The 14800-nt window shown below is 45.1% G+C and overlaps 1 protein-coding gene across 2 annotated transcripts in view; it reads right to left on the bottom strand.

The window, feature by feature from the left end:
* LOC137534207 (fructose-bisphosphate aldolase B-like) overlaps positions 1-13916 on the bottom strand; it is a 38771-nt gene extending 24855 nt beyond the window's left edge. The window contains exons 1-2 of one of the 2 annotated variants that reach the window (XM_068255611.1): positions 13829-13916; positions 3120-3241 (exon numbers count right to left, since the gene is read on the bottom strand). In XM_068255611.1, coding sequence (XP_068111712.1) covers positions 3120-3241; positions 13829-13896 — 190 coding nt within the window. In that variant the 5' untranslated portion in view covers positions 13897-13916. Of the gene's footprint in view, positions 1-3119; positions 3242-11730; positions 11834-13828 lie in introns of those variants that run through there. The other variant, XM_068255612.1, reaches the window with a different exon arrangement.
* Between the last annotated feature and the right edge of the window lie 884 nt (positions 13917-14800).

The following is a 14800-nucleotide window of genomic DNA, read 5'->3' as shown; positions in this document are numbered from 1 at the left end:
ACTATGTTTAAAGGACACCTGAAGTAAGAGTGATATGGAGGCTGCCATGTTTATTTTTATGCAATACCAGTTGCCTGGCTGTCTTGCTGATCCTCTGTCTCTAGTACTTTTAGCCATAGACCCTGAACAAACACGCAGCAGATCAGATATTTCTGACATTATTGTCATATCTGACAAGATTAACTGCATGCTTGTTTCTGGTGTTATTCAGACACTACCTCAGCCAAATAGAGCAGCAGGGGTGCCAGGCAACTAGTATTGTTTAAAAGGAAATACATATGGCAGCCTTCATATCACTCCTGTTACAGTGGTCCTTTAAAGACTAGCTACGTGTTCCGTTGCTACAGAGCAGGGAGGAAACACGACAAGCAGTGTATTATGGAACAGGCAAGGGGAAGAACAATGACATCTGCCTGAGCACAGATGAGATGATCCGGCAGTCACTTTCTAATACTAAGGTGGGGGCAGCCATATACATGCTAGATGCTCAGCAGAGGCTGTCTCAGCCAAGAACAATCTAGCATGTGTATGAAGCTTTAGCATCCTTCCAGATAGAAATGATACTGGTTCCTGCTATAGTCACATAACAGTGATTTTGCATCATCTTATCTATTAGAAATTGATTATTTCCAACATGTCCGATTTGATTTCCGATCTAAAATCAATTGGAAAATTATCGAAAATCGATTGGAAATCAGATGGGACATGTTGGAAAAAAAATCGATCTGACAGTAAATCTGCCAGAAAATCTCATCATGTATACCTAGCACTTTTAGCCATGAACACTGAACAAGCATCCAGATCAGATGTTTTTCAGAATATTTACTGCTGAAATCTATTTAGAACCGATGTGCTATGTGTGAAAGAAATTGATCACAATCCAGCCAGATTCTGACTGGGGAGTGATCTAAAGCCCAATCTACACGATACGATTCTTTGTGCGATTCAATTACGATTCTATTTACGATCCGATTAAATCCGACATGTCCAATCGGGATTCAATTCCATTTGCCATTGCAAAACAATGGCAAATCAAATTGAATCGAATTGAAGACCGATCGGACATGTCTGATTTAATCGGATCATAAATAGAATCGTAATCGAATCGTACAAGAATCGTATCGTGTAGATGGGGCTTAAAGAGACTCTGTATCAAAATTTTCATCCTTATTTCTTCTATCCTATAAGTTCCTATAGCTGTTCTAATGTGCTCTGTCTAACTGCAGCCTTTCCTATTTGCACAGTGGCTGTATTATCTCTGTTATATGCAGGGCTGTGGAGTCGGTCCAAAAATCCACCGACTCCGACTCCGACTCCTCAGTTTAGGATTCCACCGACTCCGACTCCGACTCCACGACTCCGACTCCTCTAATTTGCATATTACAATTTTGTTGATTAAAAGTATGTAACATGAAATTCGTCTCATAACTGCCAACGCTTAGGAATTTTACAAGACAACTGAAGTGAGAAGGATATGTAGACTACTATATTTATTCCCTTTAGACTAAAACTAGTCCTTAGTAATAGTACTTGTAAAAGGTACAAACCGGAACAAAGAACATCTATCAGGCCCTAGGCAATGTAAGTGTGGGTACATGTAAGAATGATGTGCAGGTACTCTGCAGGGGAATGAGGAGATTGTAAACAGACAACACCTCTGTGTTCAATGTGCACAGCATTCTCAGTGGATTCCCTGCAGCTCTGTGAGGAGTGCATATGTAGAGTATAGTACTACTGTGTAACAAAGTAAACCTGAGACAGATGAAATTAAAGTTTTGTACATACCTGGGGCTTCCTCCAGCCGCCTTCAGGATAATCAGTCCCTCGTTGTCCTCCTCCACCACCTGGATCTTCTGCTATGAGTCCAGGTACTTGAGCCAGTCTGGCGTAGTGCGCATGAACACACTCCACCGCTAGGAGCATACTACACCTGTGCAGCACTATTGCGCAGGTGCAGAATGTTCCTGGCTGTGGGAGTGGCATGCGGCCGGACTGCGCTGACTGGCTGAATTACCAGGACTCATAGCAGAAGATCCGGGTGGTGGAGGACAGTGAGGGACTGATTAGCCTGAAGGGGGCTGGAGGAAGCCCCAGGTATGTATAAAACTTTACTTTTCATCCGTCTCAGGTACCCTTTAATTTGTAGTCACCAAACCAAATTTTAATAACATATCAAATTATTTGATTTCAGTGCATACATTTGCATAAATCAGCATCAGTGCAGAATTATTTCCATCTCATTGACCATCTCTATTAGTGACACAGCTACACATCAGGCTTTATTCTTACAGCATAGATGTTATTTAGTATATATAAGAGATTCCTGTGTACTCATCATATATACAGTCACAATCAGATATGTATATCTGACCTTAACAATACGGGGACTGCTTTATTGAAGCAGCACAAGTAACTAATTTTTATTGGTTTATTTCATTTTTGTGGACTAAGCACAGCTATTACTGTATATATACATTATTTTTAATGACTATTATCTGAGAAATAGAACATTTTATCATATTTTCTATTTTAATTACAGTTACAAATTCATTAGGAGTCGGAGTCGGTGCATTTTTTCCCGACTCCGACTCCGACTCCAGGCACCCAAAATTGCCCGACTCCACGACTCCGACTCCACGACTCCGACTCCACAGCCCTGGTTATATGATCTAATCTTCTCTATATCGGCTCTGTCGGGCTGAGGCAGTCAAGCTGGAATGTGCTGTGCTGCTTGTGATTGGCTAGAAGCTATACACACCCTCTCCAGGCCCCCTGCACACTCTGTATGACTCACACTTGTAAGAGCTCTCAGCTTATTGCTTGCTATGTCTTTTGTTTGTAAACACTGGATAAAAATGGCAATTACAAGCCAGGATTGCAGCAGGGAGTGGCAGAAACAGCACAGAGGGGCCCAGGAGAACATAATGAATAGAATGGTATGCTTTTTATTGTAAGAATTTTAGAGTACAGATTCTCTTTAAGAGATAGGGACTCATAATGAAGCTCTCTATGGCTAGCCTAAAACCCGGTTTCCTCTGATTCCTACCCATCAGGAGTAGACGCATACACAGCACAGTACCATGACAATTGTCCAGGAGGAATAGTGATCTAGTTCTTACCCACAGATTCATCTGCTGCCAGTATCCCCCTGCCATCTTTAACAATACGCTGAGCGATGTCAGATAGTTCTTTCTTCTGTTCGGTGCTGAGTGCTGGGAACTGGTGAGCCATTGTTGATGACCTAGTCAATGCAGGGGAAAAACAAGCTTCAGTTAGCAAATAAATTACACTGATGAAGAGCTAATTAGTATACCTCCCAACTTTTTGAGATAAGAAAGAGGGATAATTTAAGACACCCCAGCCACACCCCTAATCACACCCCAACCACACCCCTAGTCACTGATGCCAGAAAAAATTCTGAAGCAAAAGGTGAAGTTTTAAAGAGAGTCTGAAGCCAAAATAAAATCTTCTTTTTATCTTCTAAGGGCTGGTTCACATGGACGTTTTGCTGATGCTTGGCAGCAATTACCACTAGCATCCACGACTTGTCGGCTAAACGTTCCCATTCAAGTGAATGGGAGTATTTAGCATTGCACAATTACATCGATTACGCAAACGCGGCGTTCCGATCCCGATTTACCGTGTCGTTTAAGGCGACCCAAGAAGCATGCGGTTCTAGGGTCGATTCACCGCCCCGACTTTATGTCTCCTTGTGGGGACGAAAACCGCCAATCGCAATGGGAAGCCAATGATCGGTGTACCGCCGCCACGCCCTCCCCCGAAGCGAATCGTCACAGGACGAAGTGGCTTGCAGCCATGGGAAGCCGGCTGCCGTCCATGTGGACCGGCCCTAATTGTCTTAAGCAGTATAGGTAGAGCTGAAATGCTGCATTCCCGCTGCAGAACGAGGTTTTATTACCCCCCAAATCCCCGAGGCAAAATGCAGGAAGCACTTCCTGAAAGCGCTGTAGCTCTGCCTCTACTGTTGTCAATCACCGCTGATCGCCACCTCTCCCCGCAACCCCCAGTCTTCCTGCACAGAGAGGGGCGGGAAGAGGCGGAGATCCGCAAGGAGACTGACTTCATTAGAGGCAGAGCTACAGTGCTAAGCTCTGCCTCCCTGGGCAGCAAAATCCACGACTTTGAAAGTCGTGGATATTTGCCCCAGGATTTGGGTGGTATAAAGCCCTTATTCTGCCGCGGGAATGCGGCGTTTCAGCACTACCTATACTGCTTAAGATAAATAGAATGTAAAAAGAAGCTGATCAGAAATGCAGTCAAGAGGCCCATGGTGACTCTGGACGAGCTGCAGAGATCTACAGCTCAGGTGGGAGAATCTGTCCATAGGACAACTATTAGTCATGCACTGCACAAAGTTGGCCTTTATGGAAAAGTGGCAAGAAGAAAGCCATTGTTAACAGAAAAGCATAAGAAGTCCCATTTGCAGTTTGCCACAAGCCATGTGGGGGACACAGCAAACATGTGGAAGAAGGTGCTCTGGTCAGTAGAGACCAAAATTGAACTTTTTGGCCAAAATGCAAAACGCTATGTGTGGCGGAAAACTAACACTGCACATCATTCTGAACACACCATCCTCACTGTCAAATATGGTGGTGGCAGCATCATGCTCTGGGGATGCTTCTCTTCAGCAGGGACAGGGACGCGAGTCAGAGTTCATGGGAAGATGGATGGAGCCAAATACAGGGCAATCTTGGAAGAAAACCTCTTGGAGTCTGCAAAAGACTTGAGACTGGGGCGGAGGTTCACCTTCCAGCAGGACAACGACCCTAAACATAAAGCCAGGGCAACAATTGAATGGTTTAAAACAAAACATATCCATGTTTTAGAATGGCCCAGTCAAAGTCAGGACCTAAATCCAATCGAGAATCTGTGGCAAGGTCTGAAAGCTGCTGATCAAAAATGTTGTCTATCTAATCTGACTGAGCTGGAGCTGTTTTACAAAGAAGATTAGGCTAAAGGTGCGTACACACGCCGGATTGGAGGCAACGACGGGTCCGTCGTTACGCCCCGCTGGGTGGGTGTGCCAACGACAGTCCGGCGTGTGTACGCACTGTCGGCGGACTGATACGGCTGCTTCTGAGCGATCCGCCGGGCGGATCGCTCAGAAGCAGCCCTATCAGTCCGCCGACAGTGCGTACACACGCCGGACTGTCGTTGGCACGCCCACCCAGCGGGAGGTAACGACGGACCCGTCGTTGCCTCCAGTCGGGCGTGTGTACGCACCTTAAGGGTTTCAGTCTCTAGATGTTTAAAGCTGGTAGAGACATACCCTAAAAGACTGGCAGCTGTAATTGCAGCAAAAGGTGATTCTACAAAGTTTTGACTCAGGGGGCTCAATAATTACGCACACCCCACTTTGCAGTTATTTATTTGTAAAAAATGTTTGGAATCATGTATGATTTGCGTTCCACTTCTCACGTGTACACCACTTTATATTGGTCTTTCACATGGAATTCCAATAAAATTGATTCATGTTTGTGGCAGCAATATGACAAAATGTGGAAAACTTCAAGGGGGCCAAATACTTTTGTAAACCACTGTATATGTCACTACAGTGCCTCTTTAACCCCCTTGGCGGTATGAAAAATACCGCCTGGGGGCAGCGCAGCAGTTTTTTTTTAATTATTATTTTTTTAAATCATGTAGCGAGCCGAGGGCTCGCTACATGATAGCCGCTGCTCAGCGGCATCCCCCCAGCCCCGCCGATCGCCTCCGGCGATAGGCGATCAGGAAATCCCGTTCAAAGACGTCGGGACGTCATTGGGAGACCCGATCCACCCCTCGGCGCTGCCTGGCACTGATTGGCCAGGCAGCGCTCGGGGTCTGGGGGGGGGCGCGCGCCGCACCGGATAGCGGCGATCGGGCGCGCGGCGGCGGCGATCGGGGTGCTGGCGCAGCTAGCAAAGTGCTAGCTGCGTCCAGCAAAAAAAAAATTAAGTAAATCGGCCCAGCAGGGCCTGAGCGGCACCCTCCGGCGGCTTACCCCGTGTCACACACGGGGTTACCGCTAAGGAGGTTAAGAAAGTGAAGACAATTCTTATAGCCTATAACAATCAATATGTTTTTAAGTTTGATATTCAAAACCTAAATTGTAGAAATGAAAGTGCAAAGTGATTGTTGACATACAGTTCTGATCCAGTTCTGTATCATGTCTGAAGAAGAATTTTGAAGAATCAAAAGTTTACAAGGAAATCTTGTACAGTTAATGGGGCCACACCATACAATTTTTTTTAAATATCTTTTCAATTCAAGAATTGCAATCAATTTTTCTGACTGATTGTAACATTTCACAAACCTGACCAATGTACCACACCCGTGTGTTCAATGTTTCCCAAATTATGAAAAAGATGATTGAAAACTCAGAAAAATTTGCTTAGGTCTATACATCAAGTATTTGACAGTCTGCCCTACACCATTTAATGTTCATAAAAAATCTACTTTTATCGAATAAAAATGGGAAATTCGATCGGATTTCTCAAACGAATGAAAACAAAGCTTTCGATTTTTTGGGACAACCGATCAAGTGTATCGAATTGCCATAAAATTGGATAATTTTATTGTGTGGTGTGTAGTCTCCTTTAAGTCATTAAGGCTAATTTCACACCAGGACGTTGCGTTAGAGGGGGCGTTAAGGTCGCATAACGTCCCCCTAAAGGAACGCCTGGTGGTGCTGGATCTGGACGTCAGAGTGAGCCGCGTTGTGCAGCTCACTCTGGCGTTAGTGATGCCGTGATGCGCACTCTTGTGCGCATGCGGCATCACGTGGTCCCGCCGGCCAATCGCCGCACAGAGCGGCCGCTCCAGGAAGTAAACACTGCACGTCACAACGTGCAGTGCATATTAATTAGCCATGTGCCTGGCCGCTCTCCGCTCCTCCACAAGATTACTGAGCATGTGCAAGCAGTCTAACGCGGCTCAGCCGCGTCTAAAGTACTGCATGCAGTACGTTGTCTTGTGACGCAGCGTTACAATGTAACGCAACGTGGGCACTGTGAACAGCCCCATTGATTTTTCATTACTGTGCGGTGGGCTGCGTTACAGGCTGCTCTAACGTGCGCCTGTAACGTCCCGCTGTGAAACCAGCCTAAAGGTATTACCGAAACAACTTTTGTTGTTATGTCTTAAGACATGCCTACTATCCATACTTTCCATACATCAGACTCTTTAAACGCATTCTGGGAATGTTGAAGGTCTTCAGAAGGAACTACAAGAGGCAAACCTATCATAGATTTATTTCTTGCTGAACAGACAGGTTTCAGGCGGGTGAGGCAACTTCACACTCCAAGTACACCGCCTCAGGGCTTGCTGGCTGTTCTAGCTAATGTAAATAGCATTTAAAATGTCTCATAAATAAACCATAAGTCATAAAACGAGTGTTTCCCAATGCAACCAAATAGGTATTTGTTTTGGTTGCAGGTGGAGTGCAGGTGGAGTCTAAACAGCTTTCTCTGAACTTATTTTCCTCTAACTTTGGGGATCCTGTAGCCTGCTAAGATCATGCATCTGTGGTTTGAGGTTCCTGTAGTCAGATAGGATCATGCATTTGTGATTTTGGGTTCCTGTGGCCCACTGGGATCATGCATTTGTGATTTTGAGTTCCTGTGGGACCATGGTTTTGAGGTTCCTGTTGTCTGACAGTATCATGCATTTGTTATTTGGGATTTGTGTGGTCTGCTGGGATCATGCATTTGTAACTTAGGGTTCATGTGGTCTGCTGGGATCATGCATTTGTTATTTGGGGTTCCTGTGGTCTGCTGGGATCATGCATTTGATATTTGGGGTTCCTGTGGTCTGCTGGGATCATGCATTTGTTATTTGGGGTTCCTGTGGTCTGCTGGGATCATGCATTTGTTATTTGGGGTTCCTGTGGTCTGCTGGGATCATGCATTTGTTATTTGGGGTTCCTGTGGTCTGCTGGGATCATGCATCTGTGATTCCTGTGGTCTGCTGGGACCATGCATTTGTTATTTGGGATTCCTGTGGCCTGGTGGGATCATGCATTTGTAACTTAGGGTTCATGTAGTCTACTGGGACTGTGCATTTGTGATTTGGGGTTCCAGTTGTCTGCAGAGATCATGCATTTTTAATTTGTGGTTCCTGTGGCCTGCTGGGATCATTCATTTGTGATTTGGTGTTTCTGTGGCCTACTGGGATCATTCATTTGGGTTTTGGGGTTCCTGGGGACTGCTAGGATCATGTATTTGTGATCTGAGGTTTGCTGGGACCATGCATTTGTAATTTGGGGATCCTTTGGTTTGCTGGGACCATGTATTTGAGATGTGTGGTTTCTGTGGCCTGCTGGGATCATGTATTTGCAATTTGGGGTTCCATTTGTCTGCTGGGATCATGCATTTGTGATTTAGGTTCCTGTGGCCTGCTGGGATCATGCAGTAGGGATTTTGGGGTTCCATTTGTCTGCTGGGGTCATGTATTTGTGATTTGGAGTTCCTGTGGTCTGCTGGGATTGTGCATTTGTGATTTGGAGTTCCTGTAGTCTGCTGGGACCATGCATTTATGAGTCCTGTGGTCTGCTGGGGTCATGTATTTGTTGTTTGGGGTTCATTTAGTCTGCTTGGATTGTGCATTTGTGATTTGGGGTTCCTGTGGCCTGCTGGTACCATGCATTTGTGATTTGGGGTTCCTGTGGCCTGCTGGTACCATGCATTTGTGATTTGGGGTTCCTGTGGCCTGCTGGGACCATGCATGTGTGATTTGGGGTTCCTGTGGCCTGCTGGGACCATGTATTTGTGATTTGGGGTTCCTGTGGCCTGCTGGGACCATGCATTTGTGATTTGGGGTTCCTGTGGCCTGCTGGGACCATGCATTTGGGATTTGCGGTTCCTATGGACTGCTGGGACCATGCATTTGTGATTTGTGGTTCATGTGGCCTGCTGGGATCATTCATTTGTGATTTGGTGTTTCTGTGGCCTACTGGGATCATTCATTTGGGTTTGGGGGTTCCTGGGGACTGCTAGGATCATGTATTTGTGATCTGAGGTTTGCTGGGACCATGCATTTGTAATTTGGGGATCCTTTGGTTTGCTGGGACCATGTATTTGAGATGTGTGGTTTCTGTGGCCTGCTGGGATCATGTATTTGCAATTTGGGGTTCCATTTGTCTGCTGGGATCATGCATTTGTGATTTAGGTTCCTGTGGCCTGCTGGGATCATGCAGTAGGGATTTTGGGGTTCCATTTGTCTGCTGGGGTCATGTATTTGTGATTTGGAGTTCCTGTGGTCTGCTGGGATTGTGCATTTGTGATTTGGAGTTCCTGTAGTCTGCTGGGACCATGCATTTATGAGTCCTGTGGTCTGCTGGGGTCATGTATTTGTTGTTTGGGGTTCATTTAGTCTGCTTGGATTGTGCATTTGTGATTTGGGGTTCCTGTGGCCTGCTGGTACCATGCATTTGTGATTTGGGGTTCCTGTGGCCTGCTGGTACCATGCATTTGTGATTTGGGGTTCCTGTGGCCTGCTGGGACCATGCATGTGTGATTTGGGGTTCCTGTGGCCTGCTGGGACCATGTATTTGTGATTTGGGGTTCCTGTGGCCTGCTGGGACCATGCATTTGTGATTTGGGGTTCCTGTGGCCTGGTGGGACCATGCATTTGTGATTGTGGAGCATGTTTTGTAGAATGTAAGCTGATTTTGTTTTAGGTCAAACCTACTCTAGTTGCCTAATGCAGTATATGGAAAAGATAGAGGTAGAAAATCAGAGAAGCTATTACTTTATTCTGTTTAATTCTGCACCATCAGCCAACAACTGAAGTGTCAGTTGGTTCACACTGCAAGCCCTTTTCCAAGCGCTTGTGATTTGAAAAACTCTTGCCAATGTAATCCTATGTATGTGTTCTTACTGGAGCAGAATCAAAGGCCCGTTTTCACTAAGGCCCGGTTCACACTTGCGCTAGAGTGACAAACAGATCCATGAAAACGTATCTGATTGGATCCGTTTTCACTCCGTTTCCGTTTTGCTGTTTCCGTTCTGTTTTCCCACATCTCAAATACCCCAGACCCCCCCCCCCCCCCCAGTGTATTTTTTTATTTAAAACGGTCAATTTTCTCATTGCCCCCAATGCAAGGCTTCAGCTTTCGTTTCCATTCAGCTGGGCTCAGTGGTCCGGAAAAACTGGTGCAGTAGGAAACTTGCAGTCCATTTAGCAGATCATGCGGTACGGATCCGTTTGAATGGACAGATGTGAGCGGATCCATAGGTTAACATTGGATCTATTCGCATCCGTTCCAATCCGGTCCCTTCCGATCCGTGAACGGACCGTGTTTTAACTCTAATGTGAACCAAGCCTTAGTCGATTAGCGACAGTTTATCGCTAATCGCTGAACCGCTAGCGCTTTTTAAAGTGCTTTAGTTTAGTTAAAGTGCTAGCGCAACATTAACTATATGGCAGTGATCTCACTACTGTGATTGCCGCCGTTCGTGGGTGTTTCGCGATTAGCGGCAATCGCAAAACGCGTTGCTTGCAGCATTTTTCCGTGATTCTGAAGCTATCCCGATACAGTGCTTTAACAAGTGCTGATCGTGATAGCTCAGGAATCGCGAGAGTGTACAGTGATTTTACCACACTAATTGCGGTAAAATCACCCGCGCAAAAGTTTTGCAGCTTCAAGTGAGAACGAGCTTTTCAAATCACAAGCGCTTAAATAGCTCTTGCAGTGTGAAGTTGCAGATTAACATTAGAAACAGCAGATCCGGAATGTGATGCAGCAACATGTGTTCTCTTGTAGACTTTGGCAAAGCACTGGCACATAGATAAACACCAACAGCAGATAAACGCCCATTCCAACGTTGCACAACAGGAACTGCACATGACATTAGAGGCAACTCCCATAAAAAGTAACCAGAGCTTATTAGATCAAGTTATAAAGCTGTGACTATCTTCTGAGCAGCAGATCTGACGTCACTCCTGCCCCCCCTCCTCACTCTCAGGCCTCTGCAGAGCATTGCATCGCCGGTAGCACGCCTCTGCACATAGGACCAGTGAAAAGTTAGACCAAAACAGTATAGTCATTGTATCTGCAGAACTAGTAGTGACCAGTAGTGGAGCCTCCTCCTCACCTCCCATGGGAGTGAAGAATATTCCTCTCTCATCCAGAAGAGCTGCTAGGCAATGCTTCGCTTTCAGCTCACAATACGATGCAAAGCAATGCTGTCTCTACTATTTCATCCTACAGCTGCAGCATCTCTCATGCAAGACACCGGACAGATAGAACGGTAGGGAGACGCGCAGCAGCTTGCGGGGCATCACTGTACTCCAACACACGTGGGGCTGCATATTGCTCCAGTTTTCCAAAGATCAGCACCTAGGACTGCACCAGCTACACCTGGGCTTATATATAAGCCACCAGACAAGCAAGATGCTGCAGAGCATTTCTTCCTAGCATGTGCTGGTATGCAGAGCATTGCTCCAGCCTTCTGTAGCTCTGAGTTTAGGCAAATTTAAAGTTCCCCATCCTATTACTGTAGTCACTCTCCCACGGAGCTTACAATCTACCACACAAATACAACGCTATGCTAATAATAGAGCATTGCTGCAGAGATCCTTGCACTTGCATTTCTACAAAACATTTCCTAATAGCAGTTCAGATTTAAGAAGAAATCACTTAATAATAAAAAGTGTATTCTCAGTCTAACTACAAAAAGCATAAGAAGTTTCTCATGTATGCAGGGGATATTTAATAGGTGTACTTACTGGTGTGTGTGGGATTGGCAAGCAGAATCCTGTGAGTGGCAGGGAAGAGATGGCCACATCACAGTATATATGAATCCTGTCACCTATGGGATCTGGGTGGTGACTTTGTGCTGGGATCTCCCATAGGTTCCCTGTCAGTACACGCCTCTGCAGTGAGCCAGTAGTTAGCAGCCAGGCTGGAATCTAGGCTGGCCAGGGGTGGAAGTGGTGTGCTTCTCACTGTGGGGCAAAGTTCACCCCCTAGCCCTGGGGGATAGCAGCAAGGAGCAGTGTACAACTTTCTGCACTCAAGTGATTTTATCAGCCAATATCTTATGTTTCATGTCAGCAGTTGCCAGTTACATGGCTTCAAGATCAGCAAAGCTGCCAACGTTTTAAATTTGTTTTTAGTTAAAAAAAAACAGCTGGCAAACATCCTGTTAGCTTTCCCAAAGCTGCCTGAAGTTGGCCCTGGACATCCAGTACTGGTCTCTAGGTGACTGAACAGCAGAAAATCTCCAATCCAGGCAAATTAGGCAGTGATCATCTTCTGTCTGTGAAAACTCTGCCTGTTCTATCTCAAAATGGTTATATTACTACAGCATGCCATGTGAATGCATGCTGGGCAACTACTTGTATAGATAATTTACTGCAAGTGGAAATGTGCCACTGCGAATGTTTCCAACACTCAGAACAGCTCATTATAACAGTCATATGGTCAAAATGGCTCAGCCTTGGAGTTCTTTACTGCACTGAATATTGTGAAATTTACACCATTGTACATGTAGTTCATGATATTATTATTATTTTTTTTACAAATTGTACAGTTTCAAAGTGTTAATTATAAGTTATAGGTTTACAATAAGGCCCTGTTCACAGTGCTCAGTTGCTCTGCAGAATAATTCTGCATGTCTATTTACTGCCCATACAATTCTGCATGTCTATTTACTGCCCATACAATTCTATGGGGCTGTTCACACTGATCACGTTATTCTAACTCGCTGCATTCAGGCTTTGTATTAGAGTCTATGTCCAGTCTCCATTGCAGTTCACACTCATTATAACGCATTATGCAACTGACCACTGTGAACCTAGCCTAAAAGTATTGCTAACCCTTTTTGATGTGTATGAAAGTGGGGGTGGGCGTTAGTACTCTGTTTTTACTTTTATAATCTGCTTTTAAATGTTTAAGGGAGCTAATTGGGAGGTTTGGGTTGTGAGTGGAAACTAGAGCACCCAGAGGATACCCATGGAAACAAGAGGACAACATTCAAATCCATGCAGATAGTTCCCAGGTTAGGATTGGAAATAGGGACTTTAGCACTGAAAGGGGAGAGCGTTGGCCATGTTTCATTGTCTATACCAGTGTTTCTCAAACCTGTCCTTGTGACTCCCCAATGGCAGGGTCAGATTTTTGGAAATGCCACAAAGGCCCTAGTCTTGGGCGGCTGCAGCCCAAGGGGCTACCTGGACATGAAAGAGGGGTTATTACAGTACATATGAAAGAGGAGGCTGAAAATTAGGATCAACTTATGAAAAAGGGAAAATGATGCTCAAGGGAGCTGTTCTATAAATAAAGGTGCTGCAGTACATGGATGATACACATGGGAGAGGCAGCTGCACATGGAATGGGGGGCGCTACAGCACAAGAAAGGGGAGCCACAACATATTTAGCCTAGGAGCACGAAAAGTATAAATCCAGTCTGGCCCAACGGTGCACAGGTGGGGTAATTAGTGTCTCGGCTAGGTGGATTCCATGTAGCTGAGACACTAATTACCCCACCTGTGCATAGGTGAGGCTGCCTGCAAAACATGCACCGTTGGGGAGTCACAAGGACAGGTTTGAGAAACACTGGTTTATACATTTGTATTTGGGGATTATATTGTCATTTACCAGCTGCATTCTGAATGAGGCTACTCCAGCTTGTGCAGAAGGTATTGACATCCTAGAAAGGAATATATAATTGGAGATGATGACGATTAGATGCTCATGCCATTTGGGGACTAAATACAGTACTAGTGTAGTAGTGACCTGAGAGAGCAGGAAAAATACCTCCAAAATGTCATTGCTGCTCCAAGTGGTATTTGACCTTTTATCAGGAGATAGGTTACAGCTTACCATTTGTAAGGCCCTTTCCTCCTGTGAGACTGAAGTGCATGGGTTGCTATGGAGAGCTGCAGCCACATAACGCACTCTCTCTGTAAGCTCCCCTGAGAGGCATTTGAAGCATCAGGAAGTCTTGCTCAAGGACTCCTTGCTGTTTAGATACTGGTTGCAGCCAAGATTTGAACTTTGGGCTTCAACATCAAAACTCAACCAGCCAACATTTATATATGTTTTAAATATTTTAACCTTTTGTGGACGCCTCCTATCCTGTTCTTTTGTATGTCTTATATCTCAGAGAGGTGGGTGCACTGATTCCATGGGTCCCCCTAGCCCAATTCATCTTTTTTTTTCTTAGTGAGACACCAACATCTGGAAGACATCTGGCAGACCTGAGTGGGGACAGGGCAATTCTTCACAAGTGCCTGTACTGTGTTTGTTTTGGCGACCACCAAGTTTTGTAAACATCTTACTATCTTTCATAATAGGTGTTCCATTAGGCGTTGGTTTTTATCTCTTCAGTATTTTTGAGGTCGGTAACCTACCTCTCTATGTTTCATAGCACTGGAACTGTAGGCAACACTTGCTAGGATATATAAGATATTGCTAATTAATCTAATAAACATAACATAAATAAAAACACATTGACACCCCAGGCTGGAGGTTAAAGGCCGTGACCATCTTTATTGGATAAACTTTGTTAACTAGTTGAGGTCCAAATAAAATCAATAAAAGATAACTTTATTAAAATGAACATAAAAACCACTCATTCTATGATCCACCATTACGGTCCGGACCAACTTAAACTGAAATAACTCCAGCAGGACCCCAACGGCAATCCTCATCCACGTCTTCAAACGTGACGTTTCACCAATAAAGATTTGACCACGACGAAGTCTATTTTCTTCTGTCAGTGGCGGGAGGGGAGCTCGCCCAGACCGCTCAGGAACAAAGGCAGCTAACCTGTCTACGGACCCTTCTTAAATA

Source organism: Hyperolius riggenbachi, chromosome 10, assembly GCF_040937935.1.
Source record: "Hyperolius riggenbachi isolate aHypRig1 chromosome 10, aHypRig1.pri, whole genome shotgun sequence".
NCBI classification, from domain to species: Eukaryota; Metazoa; Chordata; class Amphibia; order Anura; family Hyperoliidae; genus Hyperolius; species Hyperolius riggenbachi.
This window is presented reverse-complemented; position numbering and strand designations above follow the sequence as displayed.